Source organism: Penicillium antarcticum, assembly GCF_028974205.1.
Source record: "Penicillium antarcticum strain IBT 31339 chromosome Unknown utg000008l_segment0_segment0, whole genome shotgun sequence".
Lineage (NCBI taxonomy): Eukaryota > Fungi > Ascomycota > Eurotiomycetes > Eurotiales > Aspergillaceae > Penicillium > Penicillium antarcticum.
The window spans coordinates 2,003,024-2,026,682 of record NW_026695306.1 but is presented as its reverse complement, the minus strand read 5'-3'; the positions used below and the strand labels follow the sequence as shown (position 1 = coordinate 2,026,682).

At 48.3% G+C, this 23,659-nt stretch overlaps 10 protein-coding genes across 10 annotated transcripts; 3 read left to right on the top strand and 7 right to left on the bottom strand.

Moving 5' to 3' along the window:
• Positions 1-34: 34 nt before the first annotated feature.
• N7508_008295 (uncharacterized protein) lies at positions 35-2,582 on the bottom strand (the record flags this gene model as incomplete). The annotated part of the gene is made up of 3 exons (XM_058466359.1): positions 35-133; positions 180-1,946; positions 1,995-2,582. The coding sequence occupies 3 exons, from the start codon at positions 2,580-2,582 to the stop codon at positions 35-37; spliced, it is 2,454 nt and encodes an 817-aa protein (XP_058317687.1).
• A 1,058-nt stretch (positions 2,583-3,640) lies between these two features.
• On the top strand, positions 3,641-5,283 carry N7508_008294 (phosphatidate phosphatase App1 family protein; the record flags this gene model as incomplete). The annotated part of the gene is made up of 2 exons (XM_058466358.1): positions 3,641-4,630; positions 4,684-5,283. 2 exons carry the CDS (start codon positions 3,641-3,643, stop codon positions 5,281-5,283), a joined length of 1,590 nt encoding a protein of 529 aa, XP_058317686.1.
• Positions 5,284-5,774: 491 nt separating this feature from the next.
• Positions 5,775-6,044, bottom strand: N7508_008293 (uncharacterized protein; the record flags this gene model as incomplete). The annotated part of the gene is made up of 1 exon (XM_058466357.1): positions 5,775-6,044. The coding sequence occupies one exon, from the start codon at positions 6,042-6,044 to the stop codon at positions 5,775-5,777; it is 270 nt and encodes an 89-aa protein (XP_058317685.1).
• A 1-nt stretch (position 6,045) lies between these two features.
• N7508_008292 (uncharacterized protein) lies at positions 6,046-6,571 on the bottom strand (the record flags this gene model as incomplete). The annotated part of the gene is made up of 2 exons (XM_058466356.1): positions 6,046-6,317; positions 6,370-6,571. The coding sequence occupies 2 exons, from the start codon at positions 6,569-6,571 to the stop codon at positions 6,046-6,048; spliced, it is 474 nt and encodes a 157-aa protein (XP_058317684.1).
• A 585-nt stretch (positions 6,572-7,156) lies between these two features.
• On the bottom strand, positions 7,157-11,770 carry N7508_008291 (putative ABC multidrug transporter; the record flags this gene model as incomplete). Its single annotated transcript, XM_058466355.1, has 7 exons — positions 7,157-7,300; positions 7,353-7,698; positions 7,748-8,520; positions 8,569-9,047; positions 9,097-9,913; positions 9,960-11,277; positions 11,325-11,770. 7 exons carry the CDS (start codon positions 11,768-11,770, stop codon positions 7,157-7,159), a joined length of 4,323 nt encoding a protein of 1,440 aa, XP_058317683.1.
• A 1,437-nt stretch (positions 11,771-13,207) lies between these two features.
• On the top strand, positions 13,208-13,645 carry N7508_008290 (uncharacterized protein; the record flags this gene model as incomplete). The annotated part of the gene is made up of 1 exon (XM_058466354.1): positions 13,208-13,645. The coding sequence occupies one exon, from the start codon at positions 13,208-13,210 to the stop codon at positions 13,643-13,645; it is 438 nt and encodes a 145-aa protein (XP_058317682.1).
• Positions 13,646-13,811: 166 nt separating this feature from the next.
• On the bottom strand, positions 13,812-15,076 carry N7508_008289 (uncharacterized protein; the record flags this gene model as incomplete). Its single annotated transcript, XM_058466353.1, has 3 exons — positions 13,812-13,850; positions 13,904-14,547; positions 14,614-15,076. 3 exons carry the CDS (start codon positions 15,074-15,076, stop codon positions 13,812-13,814), a joined length of 1,146 nt encoding a protein of 381 aa, XP_058317681.1.
• An 826-nt stretch (positions 15,077-15,902) lies between these two features.
• On the bottom strand, positions 15,903-17,603 carry N7508_008288 (uncharacterized protein; the record flags this gene model as incomplete). The annotated part of the gene is made up of 8 exons (XM_058466352.1): positions 15,903-16,344; positions 16,400-16,467; positions 16,519-16,733; positions 16,783-16,891; positions 16,939-17,209; positions 17,258-17,430; positions 17,480-17,505; positions 17,564-17,603. 8 exons carry the CDS (start codon positions 17,601-17,603, stop codon positions 15,903-15,905), a joined length of 1,344 nt encoding a protein of 447 aa, XP_058317680.1.
• A 942-nt stretch (positions 17,604-18,545) lies between these two features.
• Positions 18,546-19,973, bottom strand: N7508_008287 (putative O-methyltransferase; the record flags this gene model as incomplete). Its single annotated transcript, XM_058466351.1, has 5 exons — positions 18,546-19,320; positions 19,373-19,499; positions 19,571-19,585; positions 19,681-19,828; positions 19,878-19,973. The coding sequence occupies 5 exons, from the start codon at positions 19,971-19,973 to the stop codon at positions 18,546-18,548; spliced, it is 1,161 nt and encodes a 386-aa protein (XP_058317679.1).
• A 734-nt stretch (positions 19,974-20,707) lies between these two features.
• On the top strand, positions 20,708-22,596 carry N7508_008286 (putative MFS transporter; the record flags this gene model as incomplete). Its single annotated transcript, XM_058466350.1, has 9 exons — positions 20,708-20,895; positions 20,966-21,115; positions 21,201-21,370; positions 21,418-21,442; positions 21,490-21,785; positions 21,837-21,872; positions 21,923-22,027; positions 22,076-22,289; positions 22,350-22,596. 9 exons carry the CDS (start codon positions 20,708-20,710, stop codon positions 22,594-22,596), a joined length of 1,431 nt encoding a protein of 476 aa, XP_058317678.1.
• Between the last annotated feature and the right edge of the window lie 1,063 nt (positions 22,597-23,659).

Sequence of the window (23,659 nt, the reverse complement as noted above, 5' to 3'; positions counted from 1 at the left end):
TCTGAGCCGGTATAACAATACAGCATTCTGTTCTTTAGGGAAATGCTGGAAGATTTTTAAAAAGATCTGCATCCCACATCTCTGGGCCAGTGTAATCCAAGCTGTCAAACCAGCCTCCTAGATCCATTGGCTGCTATGGTCAGTATGTTTGTTGAAGAACCGTTGGCTGAGAGACTTACTGTGAAATCACTGAAGTCAGTGGACAACAAGGACGAAGGATCAATATCACTCGGTGTCCCAGTCATAGGAGTGGCACCCGAAGGAATGGGCGTCTGAATGAACAGATTAGAAATGACTGGGAAATAGTCATAGCTGGAGATACTAACCTGAACCGGTCGAGTGTCCACAGTAATCTGAGCATCACGATATGAAGCCCCATCCAACACCAATCGAGAAATTCGGACCGCTCTCTTCGCGGCAGACTCAACGTTGCATAAAGGATCTTCACCCCTGACACGAGATTTGACAGACGCCATGACGATGTTCAAAAAGAAGAATGGCTTGCACCCCTTGCCACCAACACCAATGCGTCTCCCGAAGTTATCGGCTGTGCGCTCGATTGCCTGCATCATAACGCCCTGCTGTGATTGAATCATACTCATCAAAACACTAGAGTTCACACCGTCCATTCCTGAGGAGGTGGATTTTTTCATTTCATTTGCTTGGAGTGATAACTCCACGCAGACCGTTATTGCAGCATGGAAAGTCTCATCACGGAACATGCCACTGCCAAGCTGTGTGATATGGGGATACTGGATATCCTCAGGTGAAAGAGGGAGTTCCATCTGCGATATTATGCCGAGAGACTCCTCCAAGCAGACTTTGCGTGAGTATGAGCATTTGGGAAGTCGAACCACACTGAGAGAAAAGGGGCGATGGAGGGCGAGAAGAAATTTGCGCATTATGAATAAATGTAGAGACTGGGCAAATTGGTGGCGACTTGATTCTTCGGGTAATGTGCTCGATGCGTTGTCTTCGAATAAGGATGATGCGCTCTGCATGCTGCGAGAGAGTACGTCGCCCATTCTTAAGGCATCATCGTAAGACAGGTTGAATCGAAGGGTGTTTATTTTCCTGGCGATACGATAACGCAATGGTAGAGTCTTCATTAAGAGAGTCTGGTAGAAGTTCTGCGTATAGAGCGCTGTACTGAGAGGCGCTGGATTTTGCTCCATATCCAGTACTAGATCTGCGTCATTCCAGTTAGACGGTAGATCGCAGTCGCACTCATCTAGATCAACCGATGGTGGAACCCCACGGTCAAGGGAGATTTTGAGATCCAGCTCGACAATGGTAACCCACAGCCGGCGTCGCAGTTCAGCATAAAACGGTGTACATTTGCGGAACCGAGTCGGATCGCGATGGAGACCCATTATCATTGAAGAACGAATCAAAGACCCCATAGACGCCCAAGCTACGTCGCCGTCACTTGCGACTCCAAGACGGGCCACAAGAAGGAGACATTGCGTTTGCAGCATTCGCAGATCTATCTCCGGACTGACAAATGTGCATGAGATATAAGACTGCACAGCCATGATCCAGTTCATGGCGGGTTTCTGAAATGCGTCTCGCTCGTCTTGGCCTGGTGTTGGCACATAGAAGCAGCTACCGGCCGCCATCACAGCTAGTAGTTGGGCAATAAAAGCCGCGTCGGGGGTTTCAGTGCCTACCCAGTAATCGGCATACTGCCTCAACAAGGTCGGAGTATGCAAAATACGGTATGTCGTCTCAAAGGTATCCAGATAGAGCTGTAGTAAATGATCTGCGACCTGTCGCGGTGGCACCATTTCTTGCAAGTTAAACGGCTGTTCACGGAACGAGCGCTGGTGATCTTGCGTCTCGCGCGACCAAAGCTCAGTTTTGAACTTTTTCATATCAGTATACTCCTGATCTTTGACTTGTCGACATCCGTGACCACGGCGCAAGAAGGCACCAATATCTTGGAACTACATTCAGTTAGCACGGGTCTCACCTTTCCAGGGTGGGGAACTTACAAATGAAACAGTTGTTGTATAATGACTGCGGCCAAAATACCTCGTTTTGGCTTTCTTCCCCCGGAAACTCGAGTCAGGTAAAAACCGCACTCGATCCTCGACACCGACATTCTCCGAACTATTAACTGTCCCCTCCTCAGAGGGGGAGAACACATCACCAACAGACGTCTCAGGCGTTTGAAGCACAGAAGGCCTGCCGACAGAATTCTCTAATGTGCGCAGCCGATTTCGGAGCTCATGCAGCTCATCAGGCCGCGCACGCTTAGTACCCCTCGACAAACTGGCCCCCAACTTCGAGTCAAAGACAAACATGCCACTTTTGCGATCTGGCTCGTTATTAGCTCGCTTTGCTACAGGTGGTGACATTTTCTGTGGCTCTGCAGGACCTGGCTGAGGTCCGACAAAAACACATTCGTGCGGTGTTTTCGAGCGTAGACATTGCCCGCATGGAAGTGAGCGATCGCATTTGAGTTTACGACGGCGACACACTGTACAAGACAGGGGTGGGCGACGCCGTCGCTGCGGTGCTGGTGCCTCTGCATTCTCTGGAGAGGGAGGATCTTGATAGAAATTTGCATCGGCCTCCATGGTAGCAATGGTGAAATGTGACTTGTTTTTCGTGGTAGCCTTGCGACGACGCTAGTGATGCGCGTGAGACGTTGGGCCAAAGAGAAGACTTTTGAGCAACGTGGCCATTCCAAGCATCAGAGTGCACAATGCAAGATCTGAAAATAGTCGACAGGAGTTGATAGAGTCACAAGCTTCGAGGACACTGGCGTATATGTAAAGGCGATGCGATGCGATGCTGGAAGGAGTAGTTTCGGACTTCGGAGTTACCTGATGCGGCAAACCCGCTTAACCCCGCGCTGATTGATAAGAAAAGCCAAGTTTTGTGGATTTGCCAGGCATCAAATGAGTCCGAATAGAGCAGAACAAGGGTTATGGCCTACTAAAAGGCTTAGAGAAACAGGGGTCTCATCCCTCAATCCGAAACTAGATATTGTTGGTCATCAGTCTTCCATCAAACTTTTCAAGATCCGACTTTGATATACATTGGTGTTCGCAACGCTATGCTACTGTCGCCATGCTAATGTCGATATGCTAATGTCAAAAATATATGTGGCCGTATATACCGGATTTGAGGCCATGGCCGCGAATTGCCCGATTAGGGTGCCGGCGCTTTATGAGGGCGCTCAGGGTCATTCTCACCAAGGTGCAAAGGCCTTCAGACATAGACACCAGAAAAAGAGGAAACTGTGAGGGAAGGCGACGCTGAAGGAGACCCTGATGAATGAGACTCGCTGGTTCAGAAATGTGAGGGAGAGTTAGCACATGGGGCTGGGGCCTGGCTTTGATGTTGATTACTAGCCCAACAGAGTATTTCCATGTCAATGATATTGTACCTTTTCTTTTTTCTCTTTTCACATTTTATATGGTCCAAGGGGATTGACTGAAATCATGCATAAAGTATAGAAATTAGATATATTCATGAATGACGCAGGTGTAAGAGATTCAAAGACCCTTAATTTGCGACAAACTTGGAAAACCCTCCCGATGACGTCGGTTCTGTTTACCGTGAATTTTGTTAAATTGGGGGAAGTTCTCTTTTCTGTTCTTTCGCTTCAGAGTTGTAAATACTGGAGAAAATGAGGTCTACCATCTCGCGTGCCTTTGTACAGGCTTCTCTTCTCTCGCTTGCCTCTGCTTCTCCCGCTCCAACTGTTTTCGCCAATGCTGCCCCCGCCGATCCCGTCATTACAGCTTCCCCGGTCCAGCAGAATCCTTCGCCGGTCGTTGCCCGAAACATCTTGAGCGACGTAGAATCCGATGTCGATAATGTGCTTTCGGGGCTTGGGTCGGGCCTGCCCTCATGGGTCGCGTCAGGAGTACCCAATTTCTTCCAGGGTTTCCCCACTGGAGACGCAGTTGCGAGCTCCCTCGGGTTGGACGACGACGATTTGGCCGCACTACCGACCAATGTGTTGAACATTGACCCTTACGCCAATTGGACCAATTCGGGCTGGAACGTTCGGTTCCATGGAAATGTCTACAAACAGCCAAACACGTCTGTCTCAACCTTGAACAAGCTTGCCGATGTCTTCCTGGTCAACACGAGTATCTCAGACCTTCCAAAGTCTCAGGCGGATCAGGCGCGTAACCTGACAGCTGAGATCTTTGTTGTTCAGCAGCCAGAAGTTGCTGTGAACACGATCCACCTGCAGCCTGCAGCTGGCCAGGGATCAAGCGGACAGCCAGGCGGCGGTGGGTCATCTAACACGACTGGTGGCACCCAGGATGTTACGTTGCCCTACAACACAACCGTCGAAGGAGACTTCGATACCTTTGTGCCAATCGCTAGTAAGGGCCTCACCGCAGGAAATGAGACCTCGGCAATCCAGAGACTTGACGTTCATGTCAAGAACGCCACCATTGGAAATAGTACTGCATATCTTGTACCTCCTACTGGAATTACCATTGTCTCCGACATTGACGATATCCTGCGTGTCACCAAGATCTACGAGCCGGAGCAAGGATTGATCAATTCTTTCGCTCGTCCATTCACAGCTTGGGAGAACATGCCTGACATTTACCGAAACTGGTCTACCAGCCTACCAGACCTGCATTTCCACTATCTTGTAAGTCCCTTTTGCTTACCCGCTGTTGTTCTCAAGACTAACAGTCGCCTCAGACTACCACGCCTGAGCAAATCACGAGGAACTACATGGAGTTCATTTACACCCACTACCCCGGCGGCTCCTTCGACACACGCCCTCTTAATTTCAGCGACGTCTCCGCCACCCTCTCGATCCGCAAGTTCTTATTACAAAAGGTCTTTGAAACCTTCCCTGAACGCAAGTTTATCCTGGTGGCAGACACCAGCAACAGTGATGTCATGCGCGACTACCCTAAAATGGCAACCGAATTCCCTGGACAGGTCCAGTGCATATTACTCCGCAACACCTCCGGGACCGATTCGGGCGATAAATTCCCATATGACACTTCTGGGTTCAAGGACCTCAACCAGTCAAATTACATGTTCTTCTTGCACGCGGATGACCTGACCAACTTGGATCTCGCGAATGGAGACTGTTACAACAAGTCCATCCCCCAAAATCTGACATTTAGCTACCAGGGACTACCAGATGGCTTGGGAGCTACCCCAACATCAGTCAATGGTTCCGCAAATCACACTGGAGCAGCGAGTGGATTATTGAAGGAGTCGGCCAGTGCAAAAAGCCTGGTGGCTTTGGTCGCGGCGATGGCTACGGCCACTTTTATGTTCTTGTAGAATCATGCAGACACGATTAATGTTATGTACATCCAAGAGGATCTATGACCAACAGAGACATGTATCACCAAACCTTTACCTAAAAAAAGATAATGCATCACCGAAGAGATGAAGTTGCGGTGATTTGTTGAACTAGAAAGCCGTGAACATGCAGTCCTGGAGGTGCCCATTGGGCTGATTGAACTCGGAGTATAGTGGCTGGCTAATCAGATACGCCTATCCCCGACCCTACGATGAGACCTGGGAGCAGCTCGTTCGGCGCAACCCAGAAAGTTATGTGTTCTTTAGTGTTGGGTATTGGCATTTCCAGCAGACCCAATGGAGCAAAAAGGCAAATAACCGATGGAGCTTCCAGTCCGGGGTAGCCGAGTTAGTCTCTATTTAACGAGAGACAATAGGAAATGCAGAGAATGGGATCCTCCAGAGGATCGAAAACGAATAGTTAGATGGTCGTTGAATTCGATATCTCTCTCGAATCTAATCATTTGTATCTAAACACGATGGAACGGCTTAAAAACACAAATGTTCTCCTTCCAGTTTAGCGGGCCTACTGCCTCTAGCTTGACACTGAAATCCTCCTCTCTGCTTCTAGTACCGACTACAAGACTGCCCTCCATTATTTCTGTCGGGCCGTATCTCCATTGGGCCTTCTCCGCACCCCACCAGAAATGCGGCCATAGCATTAATTGAGTTTCTTTGTTGTGCAAATCCTCTGTTTTGGTGGTCCATAGCTTCTCGGGGATATGCCGTTGAAGGTGCATATTAATTGGGATCCCAGGTCCTAGAGCGGGTGGCCGAATACCTCTTAGCTTCGCAACTCGAGCTTTTTGGGGCTTCGGTCACTGGCGTCGAAAAGTAAACCCAGAATAGTTGAACGTATGATCGCTGTAAAGAGGGGAACCAGTTTGCTAGGCCGCGGTAGGGTGTTTCATAGGAGGATAAAAGCGTTATTGATCTACTCTCAAGATTCTCCCGGTATAGCTGGGCGGAGGGCGAGGCTGTAAAATTCCTCAAACCCGAGGTAGTTTCCCATACTTTTAGAGATTAGATTATTAGGGTAATAATTAGTATTTATAATAGACTCACATGTTGCTAGGATAATAATATCTAGGCGTCCCTGAACTCTTGCCCAACAAGAATCTCTATAGCCCAGAGCCTGAACTAGCGGGTGAAAATATCCAGCCCATCTAGTCGTATCTAGCTCCTCGCCCGTAGGGACCTGGAGCTCGTTCCAGACAACAACTCCCGGGTCGTCGGCGTATGATCTAGTCCCAGATGAATTTGCCATATGAAGATCCTATGCGATTTGGTGCATGCGGAGGATCAGAATTTCCTTCTGTGTCAGATTGGTGAATATGGGAACATAAACTTTACTGCATTGATGAAGTTTGTTCGATTGAAGTGAAAGGGACGGAACAAAAAGGGAAGGGGGAGGGGGGAGAGACATTATTTATCAGGTCTACGAGGGTCACGGGATCCAGATAATAAGCCATTGAAAAATCCAATACTGGGTGCGTACTGAAACTGAAATACCGGGTACTGGGACTCAGTAAGCAAATGTTTTGCATTGTTTACAGTCCTATAGGAATTTCCATAGATCCTAATCCCACCATAGGACTCCTACAGAGATCTTAGTCCCACCAAAAGCGGTCATATAAGCCTAAATTACGGTCCATGGTGGACGGCCCACGGGAAATGTCAAGGTCTAAATGCACCTACGGGAAACTTTTAAGGTAAGCATACTCTGTTTAGGGTATTCAGGAAAAGAGAAACTAATGATTATGCTCACTGAGCAAGAGCATGACCCGCACTAAGCAGACTCACCCGTCAGACTTTACTACTTTATCCTATATATATGCAAATCACCCAATATTTACTTTGATCGCCAGAAAGGCTTCATCACCGAGCGCACGTAGACCAGCGCATACACCATCAAGTAATTTGCCACAGTGAAGCCAAGGAAAATACCAAAGTACGGCCAGATCTTGGAAGAGTCAAGGCCAATGCCAGAAAGATACTGAAGCAAGATTAGTATAAAATCCAACCGTTTGTTCTCTGGAAAAACTCACATCATCACCGACACTATATTCACAGTATCCACATCGTCCAAAGTCATCGGGATTGGACAAGTAGCCAACAACACCGTTAGTATCAAGCCAGGAGCCCGCGTATTCACCGCATGTCATATTTGGTGGGCTCTCAAAGATAGTTAACTCGCTCTGGGTGCAGACTACCTCTGTACCACGCAGGACAGACGTGAGCACACCTCCAACCCAGTAAGTGAATGGCGTGATGTAGTACATGGTGTACTTCCAAAATGCGGGCATCTGCTCGTGTGGTCTGAGAATGCCGTTGAAGAGTTCGCCCAGGATGATGAAAAATGGCATAAGTGTGGCGGCAACTAGGGAATCAGCACTAACTGTTGTCAGTGATCAGGCTCAACATGGGATGTTGGTTAACTCACCTCATAGCAGCAATCCACTGACCCCACGACGTGGCGAACAGGAAGAACAAGAAGAACATGAGGAAGCTATAGCCTGCAGCAAACCCAAGTGGCAGTCCAACCATGAAATAATACAAAACGAAGAATACCACTCCACCAATGATAGCGTAGGGGATTTCAGCGACGATCTGGGCAGTCGAGAAAGCAACCCAGCTGTATACGCCACTGGGGCCTTCTCTCGCTAGCCAGATGTCCCGGTTGAGAATGAATCGCATAGAGATGGCATTGATGAACTCCGGAACCAGCATAAGAACCAAGAAACAAGAGAAAGCCTTCGACTGCAGATCGGTAGCACTGTTCCCAATCTGGAGGTAGGTAAGACCGTTGATAAGAGCGTGCAGGAAAGAAGCATAGAGTCGGGAGTAGGGATATTCAGCTGTTCTCCAAAACTGCTGACAGGTTCGTTGGGTAAGAAGTTTGATCTGGCGGCTGAGGGGCGGGGGGCATGGTGCTGTGGATGGTGCACGAGTGTTGGTGGCGCGAATAGAGGCAATCTCATTCTTGACTTCTTTGCATTCTTCAGAGTCGCGCCAGACAGACGCCCAGCTTACCTGGTTTCCGGACGATTTCATGCCATTGACGACTACCTCAATGAGGAAATCGGCTGCGTTGGTGACCTTCTCTGGGGTGTTACCGTGCTTTTGAAAGTAGTCGAAGATTGCATAGCCAGATTTGCCTACTGGTCCAAAGTAGTATGTGCTGCCGCCAGGACTCAGGGCAAGGACACGGTCGAACTGGATCTGTTAGTGTTGACCTATGGTGGAGAATGACTTCATGCATACCTCTTCGAATTGCTGCTGGTTAGCCTGGTGAATGGTACAGAGGACTGCCAGTCCTTGGTTTGCCAGACGTCGAAGAAGAGCAACGATACTGGTCGCGCCCTGGCTATCAAGTCCACTTGTAGGCTCATCGAGGAATAATAGCAGTTTTGGTCTGGCGCAGAGTTCCACTCCAATTGTCACACGCTTCTTCTTTTCGATATCCAGCGATCCGATGATGGCGTCTTGCAATTCGACCAAGTCAAGCGTATGAAGCACTGTTTGCACATATGACAGTTTCTCTGCTTCTGAGACATCATTGCTTTGGCGGAGATGGGCAGAGAACTCGAATGCTTCGCGGATGGTACTGCTCTCGTCATGAATATCCATCTGTTGGCAATATCCGATCTGTCGATTGAAGGATTGGTCGATCGAGTGGTTATCAACGAATAACGAGCCGGACAAGACGCCAGGGCTTGCTCTTTGGGTGAGCGCAGTCAACACTGGAATAAGTCAGTTAATGCAATTCATGTTAATTGGAGGGGCTCTGACATGTTGACTTTCCTGCTCCAGAGGCACCCACGAGAGCAGTCAAAGTTCCTGGCTTGCAGTAACCATTAACCCCATCCAGCAACTTTCGGGTTTCTTTGCCAATCTGAACATTGAGTTCAAGATCAGACCAGGTGAAGGTAGATTCCGTAGCTGTGATTGTCTGATCAGGCTTGCTGTCGTAACCAGCAGGTGGTGCCCTGGGGTCAACTGAAACAGGAGTTTTCTCTTCGTCAGACTTGATATTCCTCTTCCGTTTGAACAACTTTTGCGATCCCTTGTATTGAATCGGTCCGGCACTGTCAAGTTCCCATTCAAAGACTTCACTCAACCAGCAAGTGAGACCAATGAAAACAATAGTGAAAAGACAGAGAATACCAAAGTTGCGCCACACATTGCTGTAGTAGAATCCATACTTGACAGCCAGGTATTCATCGCCATTGACCACAGTACTGCCAACCTGACTACCAGCATATGCGCAGGTCTGATATGCAAGATCGGTATATTCAGATCCTGCCGGAATAATAGATCCAGTGGCACAGGTGAAGTTGACATTGTGGAATTCAGCAGCCATGACAGCCTCGTAGGTGTATAAAGCGGGAGTCGTATACGCGATCCATCCAACCCAGGGCACGTCTTGAATCATTTTGTCGACTGATAAAACGTAGCCACCGAAGACGATGCAGAACAAAACACTGACTCCACAGTAGCGGAGGGCTACTTCGAAGTTTTGAGACAGGGCGGCGAAGACGCGGAATTGTGCTGTCAGACAGATCGTGCACATATATATGAGGAGGAAATCGATGAAGAATGCACCAGCCTGTAGCTGTTAGTAGATGTTCTTTAGTGGGTTTTGTGATACTCACGTTAGATTGAAGACCAGCCAAAAAGTACATGACAATGAGGTATAAGAATGTAAGAAGAGCAGAAATAACCATATCAGAAAGAACTCGGGCCAAACAGACAGCACTGGGGCGCACGAAGGCGAGTTTCTTCTGTCGGCTGAGAATATCCCGACCTTGCATGGCTTCCTCCAGTTCCGACATCTGCAACCAGGCGAGCAAGATGGATGAATAGAAAAGCACACCTCCACGGGCGTACATACCCTCCGTTGTCTGAGGCAAGTTGTAAAACATGGAGCCAATCAGCAAACCATAGACAACACAAGAAATCAACTTGATATATAGCGGACTGAGATGTCCCTTCAACTGCCACATCTGCCGCTTCGCACAAAGCACAACTTGGCGGATCAAGGAAATGGTATACGGCGACTTGGAAGAAACAAAGCGCGACTTATCGCTCTGCACATTTTTTTTAAATTCTTCAATACTGCCACACTCCGAGTCTGAAGTGCCAGTAGCCCTCCCACACTTCTGATCTTCATAACCTCCAACTGCAGTTTCGACTCTGGTGAATGCAGCACTCTGGCGGAAAGTAGCCTCGAGCTCGATCGGGCCTTTAGGAGCACGATCTTCCCATCCAGGACGGAAGCGTCGACGCTCCGGTAGAGTGATGCTAGTCAGGAAATCGGAGGTAGTCTGCATATCGGCGCATTCATAGCCGAGATCTTCAAAGTAGCGTTTTGCCTGGTTGGCAGGACCTTGGTAAAGCATGCGCCCTTCATCGATGAGAAGCACCTTGTCGACAAGTTCATAGATAGCATCGGACGCTTGGTATAGAGTGAGCAAAGTCGCCTTGCCACAGGTGTCGGTCATAATGCGCAAACTGCGAGCATAATCAAGAGCAGAAGACGCATCCAATCCTCGGGTCGAGTTGTCCCAGCATGCCACAGAGGAATCACTAGCTAGCGATTCAATAATAGAGATACGCTTGCGCTCTCCACCAGACACTCCGCGGATATACTCATTTCCAACCAAGGTGTTCATGGTATGCGTCATTCCAAAGACACGGCCATAGATCTCGAGATATCGGGGGATCCGGTCTCGGTACCGCTTAGGTGTCTTACTCTGCAAAGCGAATTCAAGGGTCTGGCGCACATTCAGTGTCGGGAAATGGACGTCATCTTCTGGGACGTATGCCACGGCCCCGCGATAGTGCTTTCGAACTTCTTCCGGGCTGAGACCCGAGTAGTCGATTGAACCGGTCACACCTAGGAAGGAGGAGTGGTGACCAGCGATAGTGCGTAGGAATGTTGAACAGCCTGCACCGGGACGTCCGAGGACCCTGTACATTCGTTAGATTTGCTAATTATGAAGACTAGATAGACTTACAGCATAATTTCGCCACTTTCAACTACACCAGAAAAGTCGCGAATCAATTGCCGCCCATCTTCAGGGTTCTTCTTCGTGATCCACGGCTGAATGGTCCACTCATAGATATCCTGCATAGTCAAGGTACGCCAGAGAGCTGTGCCGAGGGTCTTGACATCTGCATGGCTATCTCCTTCGCCCCATGTGGAGAGCGACTGGAAGCAGACGCCGAGGTTGGAGCGTTTCTTTCCCTGAACTTGTTCCTCGAGGAACTTGTCGAATGATGAATGTGGTTCTGGGTATTTTTGATCTGGAACAGTCTTCTCCGTCAAGGTGCGATGAATATCGGCAATGGCGTCTTCGTCTTCATGCGAGACCTGCACTCTCGGAGGGCCATTGTTAGTAGAGTTAGAAGCAAAGGAAGCCGTATGCTTCGGTTGCGGGTGAGGGTGAAGAGGAGCGGGCATGTCGACCCTTTAGTCGATGTTATAAAGAGCAAGTCAAAGTCCCCAGGCACAGCATTATATGTAGTTATTGCAAGAAGAATAGCGAAATCAAAAGAATCATATTTATAAGAACAAAACCTGAGTCAATCAGCTCGACGAAAAGGGCAGCCAAGCTGCGACGCCTTCACGGAACTAAAATAAAGCATGGGCCAATCCGAACGGCGTTCAAAAAAGCAAAAGGGCATCGATGGACCCAGCGAGCAGATCTGATGCACGTCGGACGTAATAGCACCAATCAGCTTTTGATCTGGGAAGTGTCCACGAGAGTCTTCATTCTTTTCCCCGAGTTTGGCAGATATATGGCAATGGGCTTCACTTTCTGGCGGATTCCGCGGCCACCGCGCGATAGTTTTGCAAAAAAGGGAAGCCAAGAGGAGAGGCTGATCCACCAGTCCGTCGGCGACAGTCCACTGTAATCCACAATATTTCATTGTTGGTTGTTCATTGGAGAAAACTCGGATCGGAACCAAGCTTGCTTTTTTTGCGGCTAACTCGTGTACTTTTGTTTCACCTTGGTACATCGTACACTAAATTGCTTGTGGTCTAGATCTTGCATGATCTACTAGGTGATTATTCACTTTCATATCATTGGAGAGAAGCTCATATCAACTCCATAGACGGCCACTGGGATATTGACGGAGTACAAAGATATTTCCAGCCTGGGGCTCGAGAGCGGTATATACATAGTCCGCCGATTCGCCACATATTGTCAACTGTTAAGTTACCCTGTAGTCTCGACTCGACGTGCAGTAGTCCCGAGTCTCGAGCCTGTTCTCCAGGTCATCCCCCGCACTGCCAATGCGCGATCCTGCAGCTCCACTGATGAGGCCTTGCAGAATAGGGCTTGCACGGGGACTCTACAGGGTTCGTTCCTGATCCAAGCTTGACCTCGAGTCTGTGTCCAGGCAGAGACCGTAAGTTGTCAAGAGCGCCTCCTGCGCAATTCGCGGACTACATTCAACGCCCGCTCAGCGTACTTCTGCGCACACCGTCATCGCCTAACGTGGTCTAGCGTATGTTTCTATACTCTATACGTTTGTTACAGGGAGATATAGTTGCTGAGGTTGTGCTTTATATAGCTTGAAATAAGATTTGTGGACACTAGGAACTGCCTAGAATAGACTTGGGCAGATATATAGGCAGTTGAGAGCTGATTACTGTGCCTAATGTGCCATACACCTGCAGGGTTTAGTGCATATCATCGCTTGTCCAAGACAAAATACCATGAAATAGAATCGATACGAGCATCATATGATTTTGGGGATTTCCATTCGCGTAGACCATCTAGACCAGCATCAAAAATAAGACAGCGACATCCGTGAATTAGTTGGTCTTCCCAAAGTGGTTTAGCCTCTTCCGAGCTCCAGCTCCAGCTCCTCCGAACTCACAACCTCCATCATGCGCATACCGCCCCAAATGCTCTACAACGCCCTCATTCGCACCCACCACATCACCTCCCGCAAGAAGGTCGCCGCCCTCAAACGCGCCGCGGACACCCACCAATGCGCCGTGCTCCTCCGGTCTGGCGGGTGTCCGGGCATCATATACGTCGAGGGCGTGGGGAAGGATCGCGTGGAGATGTGGGTGGATGTTGTGAGGAGATTACGATATAAGGACTTTCAATTGGCTACGAGGCCTGGCGCCTTGGAAATCGAGAAGGAATCGGAGAGCACAAAAAGTGGAAGGGAGGACAATAAGTTGGGCAAGGACAAAGACAAAGTGGAAACTGGGATTGCACTTGGTCTTGATGAGGTTGAGAGTGTCAAGGAGTTTGGGAGTATTATGGCCCAGAGGGGAGTGTGGCATTGGTGGAGGAGAGGCATGGGATATGCGTGACTCTTGACGCATTTACATTGCATGGGTTTGGTGTATATTACTTTTCTATGATATCCCTACAATTCGATCTACTTCATTAGCATCATCATCATCAAGTCATTCATATTCATATTCTGTACTGTACAACATAGCCAAACGCCACTTCATATTGTACAATGAGGGTTGCTCAAACTGGCGCTGGATAGCTGAGCAATTTACAAATTTCCTGTGATGCGTTAGTTGGGAAGAATGGAATTCTTTGGTAATATGTGAACATACCTTTCGATTCCTCCGGTACTTATCATAGATCATCTTCCAGATCTCACGATCCCGACATCCACTCTCCTGCAGCGTCCCAGGATTCTCATCACATTTAGGCTGTTCCTTTGCCAACATTTCCTGCGGCCACATGACCCAAGGTTTGGGGATAGGCCAATCTGAAAAGTGAATGAACTTGGCCTCAGCCAACGCACGATCTGGGTCCCACTTCTCGTGATCATTGCCCAAGAATCGACTATGATCCTTTGTGCGGAACTCACCCGAGAGCAGACCATACTGCCGATGCGGGAGAACCATCGCCGAGTCCCCGTACAAGCCATTCAAAAGCTCCATGTCATATCGGTGATCGGTTAGGTTCATCTGGACTTGACCGTTCACAGCTGGCTCGGCGGCTCCGGCTACAACAAGGTATTCGCGGTAGGAAGGCTGGATGACGACTAGTAGGGAGGATAGGAGCTTGGCTTCTGGGAGAAGCCAGTAGGCGCGCGGCATTGCGACGGTGGTAGGAGGGAGGAAGAAGAGCTCGTCCATTGTCTGTAGGAGGAGCACGTCGGAGTCGAGGTGGATAACTCGGTCGTATTGGGATTCGCCAAAAGCCATGAGTTTGGTGTTGCTGGTATCCCATGAGGACTCGGATCCAGCACCTAGTTAATGAATGTGAGTACGAGGCTTCCAGGCAATGGGCGAGCGCAATCCCGATTCCAACTCACCAGATGGATCCTTGATTCCCTCAATCTTGAGAGGGATAAGTACAACATTGTATTCGAGCTTTGCCTCCAGCAATAGTTGGCTCACGCGATCAGTATCATCCTCAACAATGAGATCCCACTCCTCGGGATAGAACAGCACGCGGTCCGCTTTACTCCCGAGCCGATGCAATGCCTCAAACACCATCAAGCAATTGCACATGTAGACCTCCGAGGTGGCATACTGCGTATAGGCAAATCGTGTCCAATCTACCTCGTCGTAATGGATATGCGGTAAAGGTGGCGGCGGCGGTCGTTCACGGCGCTGCCACATGATAAACAGGACCAGGATGGCGAGTGTGACCCATGTTCGGATGCGACGTAGCTGTCGCTTGACTATTGATGATACTGGTTCGTCGGGAATGTCGAAGAAGTCATCTTCCGAGGCATTTGAGCTCCGGCGATAAGGGAAGGCCTTTGGTGGCATTGTTGGAGTGTGAAGCTGTCGATTGCGCGTCTCTTATGGACACACGTGATGGTTATGTCATCGCTTTCCATCCAGGGGATTTTTATAGAATTATTCCTGAAGGTCTCTGATATTCCTGTCGATATTCAATTCCTATCAACTTGCAGCCATCTGGCGATGCTGTCACTATTTGGGCAATGCCCAGCCCGAACAACACCAGAATCCCAACTGCTTCCAACACCACCAGTCCACATATCGTCCATTGAGAGACAAGTCGAATGGCTGTTCTGACAAGAACCTAACAGCGTCGACATAGCCGAGTGAGATTGATAGACGGTGCTTATTGGTGAGGTTGCAGGATTCGTCAGAGATCGGCAAGCCGACTGATATATCCTGGCTGATCGGTGTCAGCTGTACTTCTAGGTCGGCTTCGCTACTTTGTGTGTGCTGGGGTCTAGGACTTAGGATATATGTACATGTACATGTACGCCACGAAGTATTGGAAGTCAAATTGTATATAGTGTATCTCACGAGGATAGAAATCCCTATGCTATGTACTGACCCAATATACCGATGTGAGGAATCGGCCAAGATACGTTTCTTGATCAGTGTTACACGGGAACGAACAAAAGTTGTGGCTCAACTATCAGTTTATATATATTGCGCTGTTGGAATTCAAGTTCTTATACTTGAATACGAGATCTCGAGAGCTTTCTGTAGATTTTCATGCGCGCTTAACTTGCGCCGAACAACAGTCCGAATACAATGACGACATTCAAAATTATTCTGCCATTATTATATACCAAGGTCTATGTACTACAACGCCGAATCCATACCCATATAAGCCTCAATGATACCCTCGATCTGATTGCCCCTCACCACCGTCAGGTAACAACCTCGCTCCACCAGATGAAGTAGACCTCCCATCATCCACCTGAACAACAATATCAGTTTTAATAGTAACACACCCATCATCAAGATGCTCAGGCATCTTAGCCTTGGAAACCCGGCTCTCGGACCGTTCATATCCATGCCCCTCCCATTGAGTAGCAGGATTCTCTTCATCATTCGCGTTAATGTTCGTTCCGGTCATCGACGAGTCAAGCCATTGATCTTTGGCGCGGGCCCGACGACGTTTTAGCTCTGTGTCATGGTCTTTATTTTCTGATGAGCGGGAGCGTGACCAGTAGCCGTGTGAGCGGCCTTCGCGTCGGTGGTCGACGAAGGCACGGAGGAAGAGACGCGCTACTGGGGCACAAGATGCGAGGAGGATGCTGTAGTTTTCGATTCTGGGAGGGGTTAGCATGTGAGATTCATAAAGAACTTGGAGCTGTGTCTACTTACTTTACCCAAAGAACAAAGGTAACAATGTTGTAGGTGAAGTCCGCCCTGTCACCGAGGGATTTCAGTTTCTAGTAAGATGTGTTAGTGGCTGTATAATTCAATAGAGGGATGGCACCTACATAGGTCTTAACAATAGAAGCACAACCGGAAAGAAGTAGTGGTCCGCTGAGAGTAAGGGTCTGCCAAATACGACGGGATCGGATAGTGCCACTAATCCTGCCAAACTGGGACCAGAAGGATAAGTTAGGGTTGCGGTGAAGGGTTCGCAGGAAGAACTGCCATAGTTCCACAGCTGCAAGAACAGCGAGGAAGTAGTCAATGACGGTGTTGAATCCTTATATTGGTCAGTATCAGGGTACAGTTTGATAGATTTAGTAACGCACCTCCTTGCACAAAGCCGACAGTGGTTTGGACAGTCGGTGATTGACATTGGACGGAGCCATCTTCAGGTAAAGGAGTCCACATATAGTGGAAGTATTGTACGCGATTAGTCTAGACAGCATTAGTATAGTCAAAGCATGGCGATATTGGATACGAACCACATAATACGGGTTTGGACCGCACTGAACAACAATCTGAACAATAGTGACCATATTTGCCACAAGTTGTACAATAGCACAGACGATGATAGATATACGGATTTTCTTGTCACTTGCAGCGAAACAAGTCAGTAGAAACCACATCATCCCCGTTCGAGAGATCATGGCTGAGCTGACGGCCAATGGCTGGGATAGGAAGTCCCATTTCATGGCATGGAATCTTTCTACATTGGTCAAGTAGAAGAAATGGCGACCAAGACCCCAATTGGCGCTAGAGTGAGTCAGTACTAGCAGCGTGATGACGAGACAAGAAACTCACCTTTTCTGGATAAAGGCCATATGAGTTACATCAAAGCCATACGCGACGAGGAAGAATAAATCTTCAATACCCCAAACTCTCCCGGGCGCAGTAACCTGAGGCAAAGCCCAGCGAACCCATATTTTGATAGCATAACGGAACAACAATGCCACGCCGACCACGGCCGTCAGGACCTAAGCAAGTTAGCACACATCCCGTAGAGCCAAGCATATGACAACATACCCAGCAGGCCGCGAACGTCCCAGTTCCTATCAAACATCAGTCGACATCCACAGCCATGACGCCACGCGCCAACATGAAACATACCAATATCAACATCCCCTTCAGCAGGCCTTGGAATGTCCATAATGAAGGTGAAACGCAAGGGCCAGACGTGTCAAGTGTCAAGTGAGTGTCAAAAGATGTTGACGAGATCTTGCAGCGCGAGTAGCCAATTCAAATACTCCTCATTGCTTGGATACGATGGAGCAGCGAGTGAATGATGCGGGCGCGCATGGATGCAAATAGAGATCAGATATGTCAGAACCAGTCTGGCACAAGGTTTGTCATGAAGGTTCTCGGAATGGAGTTCATGCCGACGGTCTCTCGCTAACAGATCTATAGGTCAGAAGCGGACCAGATTAGAGACTGGTACTGGGTTCGGAGAGAGCCGAAGACAGGACAGGGTCTCTAAACAAGGGATGTGAATCGGGGCCCGCCACACACAGATTCAGACTATTGATTTGGAAACTGATTTCCTGTGGAAAGGGAGATTGCTCCGTGATCCGTAGGAGTTCATGCACGTCCAGCCCAATCCGAGCACTAGGAAAACCTTTTTATCACATTATTTCCACATTGACTGGCAAATCGCCTGGTCCCTCCCCAGGGACCAAGCGGAGGCGTGACACCAGCGACATTCCAGAGTGAATGCAATAGCCATGTTTTATCAGCAAGGGATGTCAGACTGGGATTCAATAGCGTGACCCGAAGACGTGGAAATGGGACAACAAACGCGACGTTGGACACTGTCACATTTGAAAACAACAGGAACACAATGTGTTGCTGCCCCTCATTCAGATCTACAGAAAGTAGATGTAGATGAAAATTGTTGATCGTGGATCTGGAATTCTTACTCTCGGGCCCTCAGATCGGCGTTGGCGCGAACTATGGGGTGTTGATCGCTTTTTGATCGCTTGAAGAGTAAGCTCCAGGTGATCAATGTGATGAGTCTAGGTGATGTAACGAGTGATATGAACACGGATTAAATATTATTGCCACGGCCAAGGCTTAATTTTCGCAAACTATGAAACTACGAAATATCCCGCCTCATTTCAACTAGCGACTCGCCAGCCCTGACATAGGCTTCAAATGTCACTTTCAATCCAGTCAAGCTCGCAATTTGCCTCCATTCTGCTGCACTCCGTTCGCGTCCACCATACAATGCAATCATACTCGCATGAAGCGAGGTGTAGGTCAAATTCTTCGCGTACTCAATGATGAGGATCCGTGACCCAGGCGCCATCGCCTTAGAAATCTTCTGCAACAACGCCACAGCATCCAAATCAGGCAAGTTATGCAGGATATGCTGCAGGGAGTAAACACGCGCGCCACGGATAGGCTGCTCGCTTGACTCCTTGTAGTTCCACTCCATGAGGCGCACACCAGGCACACTGTCAATCTCGGCATTGAACTCCTGCACGATAAGCTCATCTGCTCTTAGTTGTGGATAGACAGCCTGGACTTCAAGGAGGAGCTCGCCTCGACCGCCACCAATGTCCACCATTGCAGCCGAGCCCGGGTTCCTACCCACGGCCAATGCACTGTCCAGGTCGTATCCCATAGACTTGACCCGCTCGGGGAATGTGCCGAACTTGAGGAACTTACCCACCATGAAATTGTTGAAGCTGTCCATGCGGCCTTGGGTCTCCATAATCGAGTACGTGTGCCGTGCAGCCAGTTCTGGCTGGCCCATCAGCTGATACGCGTATTGCAAGGGGCCATCTGCGTCTGCGAAGGGGTAAGCAAAGTTCGTGTCCTGGAGCTTTTTCATCAGGAATGCTCCAGCCATTAAGCCCTCGGTGGTGCTATGACCATTAGCGTTGTTCCGATGGTGGTGTATATGCAGGGGGGACATACAAGTGTAAGGCACCATGCTGGGCAGAGGGCATGGCGACCATGTGCTTTGTGATGGCATTTGCATTGAACCTGTCCTCGTCTACGCGCTCGACAAAACCCAGCCCGGCCATTATGTAGAGCGTGTCCGCTGTAGAAGAGGCGTGTCAGTACATAATCAGGTCTATACTGTGCTGTACTGTAGATTCGGGCTTGGCTTACAGGCTAATCTCGTACCTATAACCCTTGTCAGTATAAAAGTCCAAGTAATATCAATAACAGAATATGAAAAGCATAATAAGCAGACCAGCCAACAGGCGTCAAACACGTACTCAGCTCTGGCTCATTGTTGTCTCGAGCTTTGATGCGTGCATTGCAGGTCGTCGTCACTTCCTCGGCAGTTGCCGAAGTACCAAGAGTCACAAGGATGTCAAAAAGATCAAAATGAATCGCGACCGGTACAAATCCCAACGAAGCTGGCTGCAATCGAGTCAGATGGCAAACACGCCCAAGATGTAGTTACACTTACCACTGTGACCGTTGCTGCGAGCGCTGCACCGGGCGGCGCAATTGGGGCTGAAGATGATAGGCCCAGAAGACTGGCAATACGAGTTAAGAGAGACATTGTGTTGGCCAAGTCTGGTGAGGAAGTTTGTGGAAGTAAATCTTAATAATACGGAGCCTGGATGGTTTTCTATCTATAAAGTACGAAGTATACAGATCTGCGACCGGCTAGAATTCCGAATGTCAGATTACAAGTGGAGGCTTGATGTCTGTAGTCTGCGCTTGCTACTAGCTAGTTACGGGTAATCCTACCTCATCTCACAATGCACAGAAGGGTTTCGCGTTGAGACATAATTGGAGAAAAGGAGCCGGGTCGTTATGCGCAAGCAAGGGGGCGTCACAAACCTGATTGGCAGAGTCATGTCGAGAACTTGGAAGTTCAAAGAAAGAGGTAAGCCGTAGAAAATAGAATTAGTGGAATTTGTATGGCGTTGCTGCAAGGATCGACTAGTGTGGTTTGTTGGGGGCCCGGGATGTGATAGATTCATTCGTGTATACTTTCTGATCCAACAGATCTCAGACGCGATGGATCATCCTCTTTGATCTCTCCGACGCCATTCTCCCATTCTTCCGGGGTTTCGTTTTGATTTCATCTGCGCGACAAAAGCCACGCGAGATTTCCATGTGTCGAATCCGAAAACCGCCCATGCATAAAACCTTCAATGCCCGTCACACGGAACAAAAGAATGATCCTTATTCCTTCTTCCACCTCCTTGCCTGACTATCGATTTTTCGGAATTATCTTCCTTGATTCGGGTCTATCCTTGTTATAGGTAGTGTACATAGTACTGCATTATGGAGAAACCGTTCACGCTGGAAAGCATGCGCGAGATGGAGAATGCCACTTCAGCGCAGTCTTTTGAGACTCGGGACTTCAAGGATGATTCTGAGTCCAAGGATCCCCTGAATCCCAGAAATTGGAGTTCAACAAGAAAAACTTTGCTCTTCATATCGCTAATGACCAGTTCGTTGCTGGCAGATGGGTATGCACTCTTTGTTTCACAACTCCCGCTCAGACATAAGAATTCTAATTCTGACTGAGGGGAATTACAGGGCAATGGTCTGGGGCTCGACTCTAATCACGGAGCAAGCGATGGATTGGAACGTTTCTATTACTCACTCGGCGACGAGTATGAACTACGGCATCTTGCTCCAGGGCTTTGGGGGTATCTTTGCAGTACCCCTCATCGAAGCCTACGGCCGGTGAGTGGCTTACTTTGCTGATTATGCTCATGCATCATCAGCCTTGTTTGACTGCGGGACTTGTCTCACTGATAGCTGCATGTAGTCTGCCGATCTGGTTATGGCCTCAGGTGATCACAATGTTCATGGTTTTGGGTGCTACTCTTTCCAATGATTGGTCTACCTTTACAACTTTTCGATCCTTGCAAGGTCTGTTTGGAACTGTGCCTCAGGTTATTGGCCTACCTATCATTCATGATATGTATACCTCGGCCGGTATGTTGTCTCATACTCTTTACCTATTCATACTGATTGCATTGCAGAATGGCCACGCATGATCAACATTTGGTATGTTTTCTTGCCTCAATTTAATAGCTTGATATTGACCCGAACAGGGGAACTACCTTTTTAGTCGGTCCTTTCCTCGGCCCGGCGATTGCAGGATACATTGGTGCTGGAACGGACTGGCGCACTTCCTTCGGAGTACTCACAGCCATCTATGGCTTGTCCACGGCCATGATCATCTTGTTTGGCTATGAGACCTATTATGTGCAAGGTCAACGAGGCAGTCCCTCGCGTCTTGCCTCTTACTTTGGCTTTGGAAACACCCTACTTCCAAAGGCGTCGACCTTGACATATTGGTGTCGAATGGTTGTGGTCTACATCTTCAAATTCCCGTTGTTGATGACTGGTAAGGATCAGTGATCTCGCTTTATGATATTTTTTTGACAACGAATTGTAGGCATTGCTATTCTAGTGACATTTACATGGCCCATTGGTGAGCTATCCTTGGTCCCGAAGTGTACTGCTTTCGTGCTAATTTTCTAGGAATCACAACCACTATCGATACCTTCTTGCACAGCCCGCCCTATCTCTTTGACACAATTGAAGCATCATCTATGCGATTTGCTGGTGTCATTGGGGCTCTTTGTGGTATGTGTCCGTAAAATTCTTCGATTTACTTCTCTGACGGATTTTCAGGCTGGGCCTTTGGTCACTTCTTCAATGGCTGGATCTTCAACCGGCACAACAATACCTGGAGAACCGAGCTCCGACTCCATGGTGTCTGGTTCCCAATTGCTAGCATGGCCTGTGGTCTCTTGACATACGGACTCACCATGAATTTTGGCAAGCACTGGATAGGCTTGGCGCTTGGCTGGATTATGGTAAACATCGGCATGGTAGCGACTATTGTGTAAGTTGACAAATCCGGTTTGCTGGATTGAAATACTTGACTAACCGTTACTTTGAACAGCGCCATATCTGCCTATGCATTAGAAAAATATCCCGGACAAGCCACCTGTGTCTCAGCAATCCTGAACATGTGGCGTACCTGCGGTGGATTTGCGGTGGGATATTTCCAGCCAGCTTGGATTGTGCGCAATGGACTCGGCTTGGTCTTTGGGATCCAGGCTGCAATTGTTTGTGTGGCTGTTATTTTGACAATTACTCCTGTTTTCTTGTGGGAACGCAAGAGACGCAGCCAAGCTCAAGAGGCATAGTTGGATGTGCCTTTTAACACAAATGATTGTGATGAGACGTGCTTTGTATTGAAGTTGTATCGATAAGTTCCGTATATGTTTATATCATCGAGATTTCCTGTTCATTAAGGAGATGACTACCTACAAAAGGCAAGGATGAAGTCATGAATATGCCGGTACCTGTCCCTCAAACTGGAGGCTTTACAGACATGAAATGGGAGATGGATGTGGGATCAAATGTAGCTAGAATACCTTGAAATACACTGTTTGATGAAAATTTCTTACAGTCAAGAGACATAGCAGTCGATTATATGTGTGCCTGGTTTATCGAGCTGTTATTTTTCTCAAATCAGTTAATATGAAAAACATCAACAAAACTAGATCATGCCCCTATCTTCCAGCCATACATGTATGTACAGTATTTATGGAAATATCTATATAGGGGTCCTTCGCAGTGAAATCTACACCTCCTTTTTAAGTCAGACTCCACATCTAGCCCGACCCCAAACTTAAACATTGGCCATGAGTCTATTCAACGTTCACATACATGTGGCTAGTAATTTGGTAACGTTACTTCTATTAAAACAGTGTACTAATATCCTAATTTGTTCTATTCTAGCTAGCTAGCCAAACTTTACATGGTGAGATATCTTGGGCAAAGCTGTTAGAACCGAGACGTCAAGTGACATGGTGTACATGTATTGAATAAACAAAGCGGGATATTCAAATGGAAGTTGAAACTAGTTGACTCCACAGCGAACGGTGAACCCCTTAACGTCCGAGCAAACCCGGCAAACTGGACAAACGAACAAAACAAACCTGAAACAGACCCACGTGATTTTATGCCTGACCGATCGGGTGTCGATCCCACAGCCGGAGATCCGGTTTCAGGACGTCTGTCATTCCATGCTTCAGCTCTATTCTGACGAGAAAGCTTGGCTTAACTTTGCCCATTCTCTCATATGGCGTCAATATGTAGATTCGAAACAATGAACCCCTGATCTTACGATCTTCAACCTCCTGAATGTCCCCCACTGTCCAAAGTCGATCATTGCCTTGACATGAGCCTAAGTTCCGCAAGCGA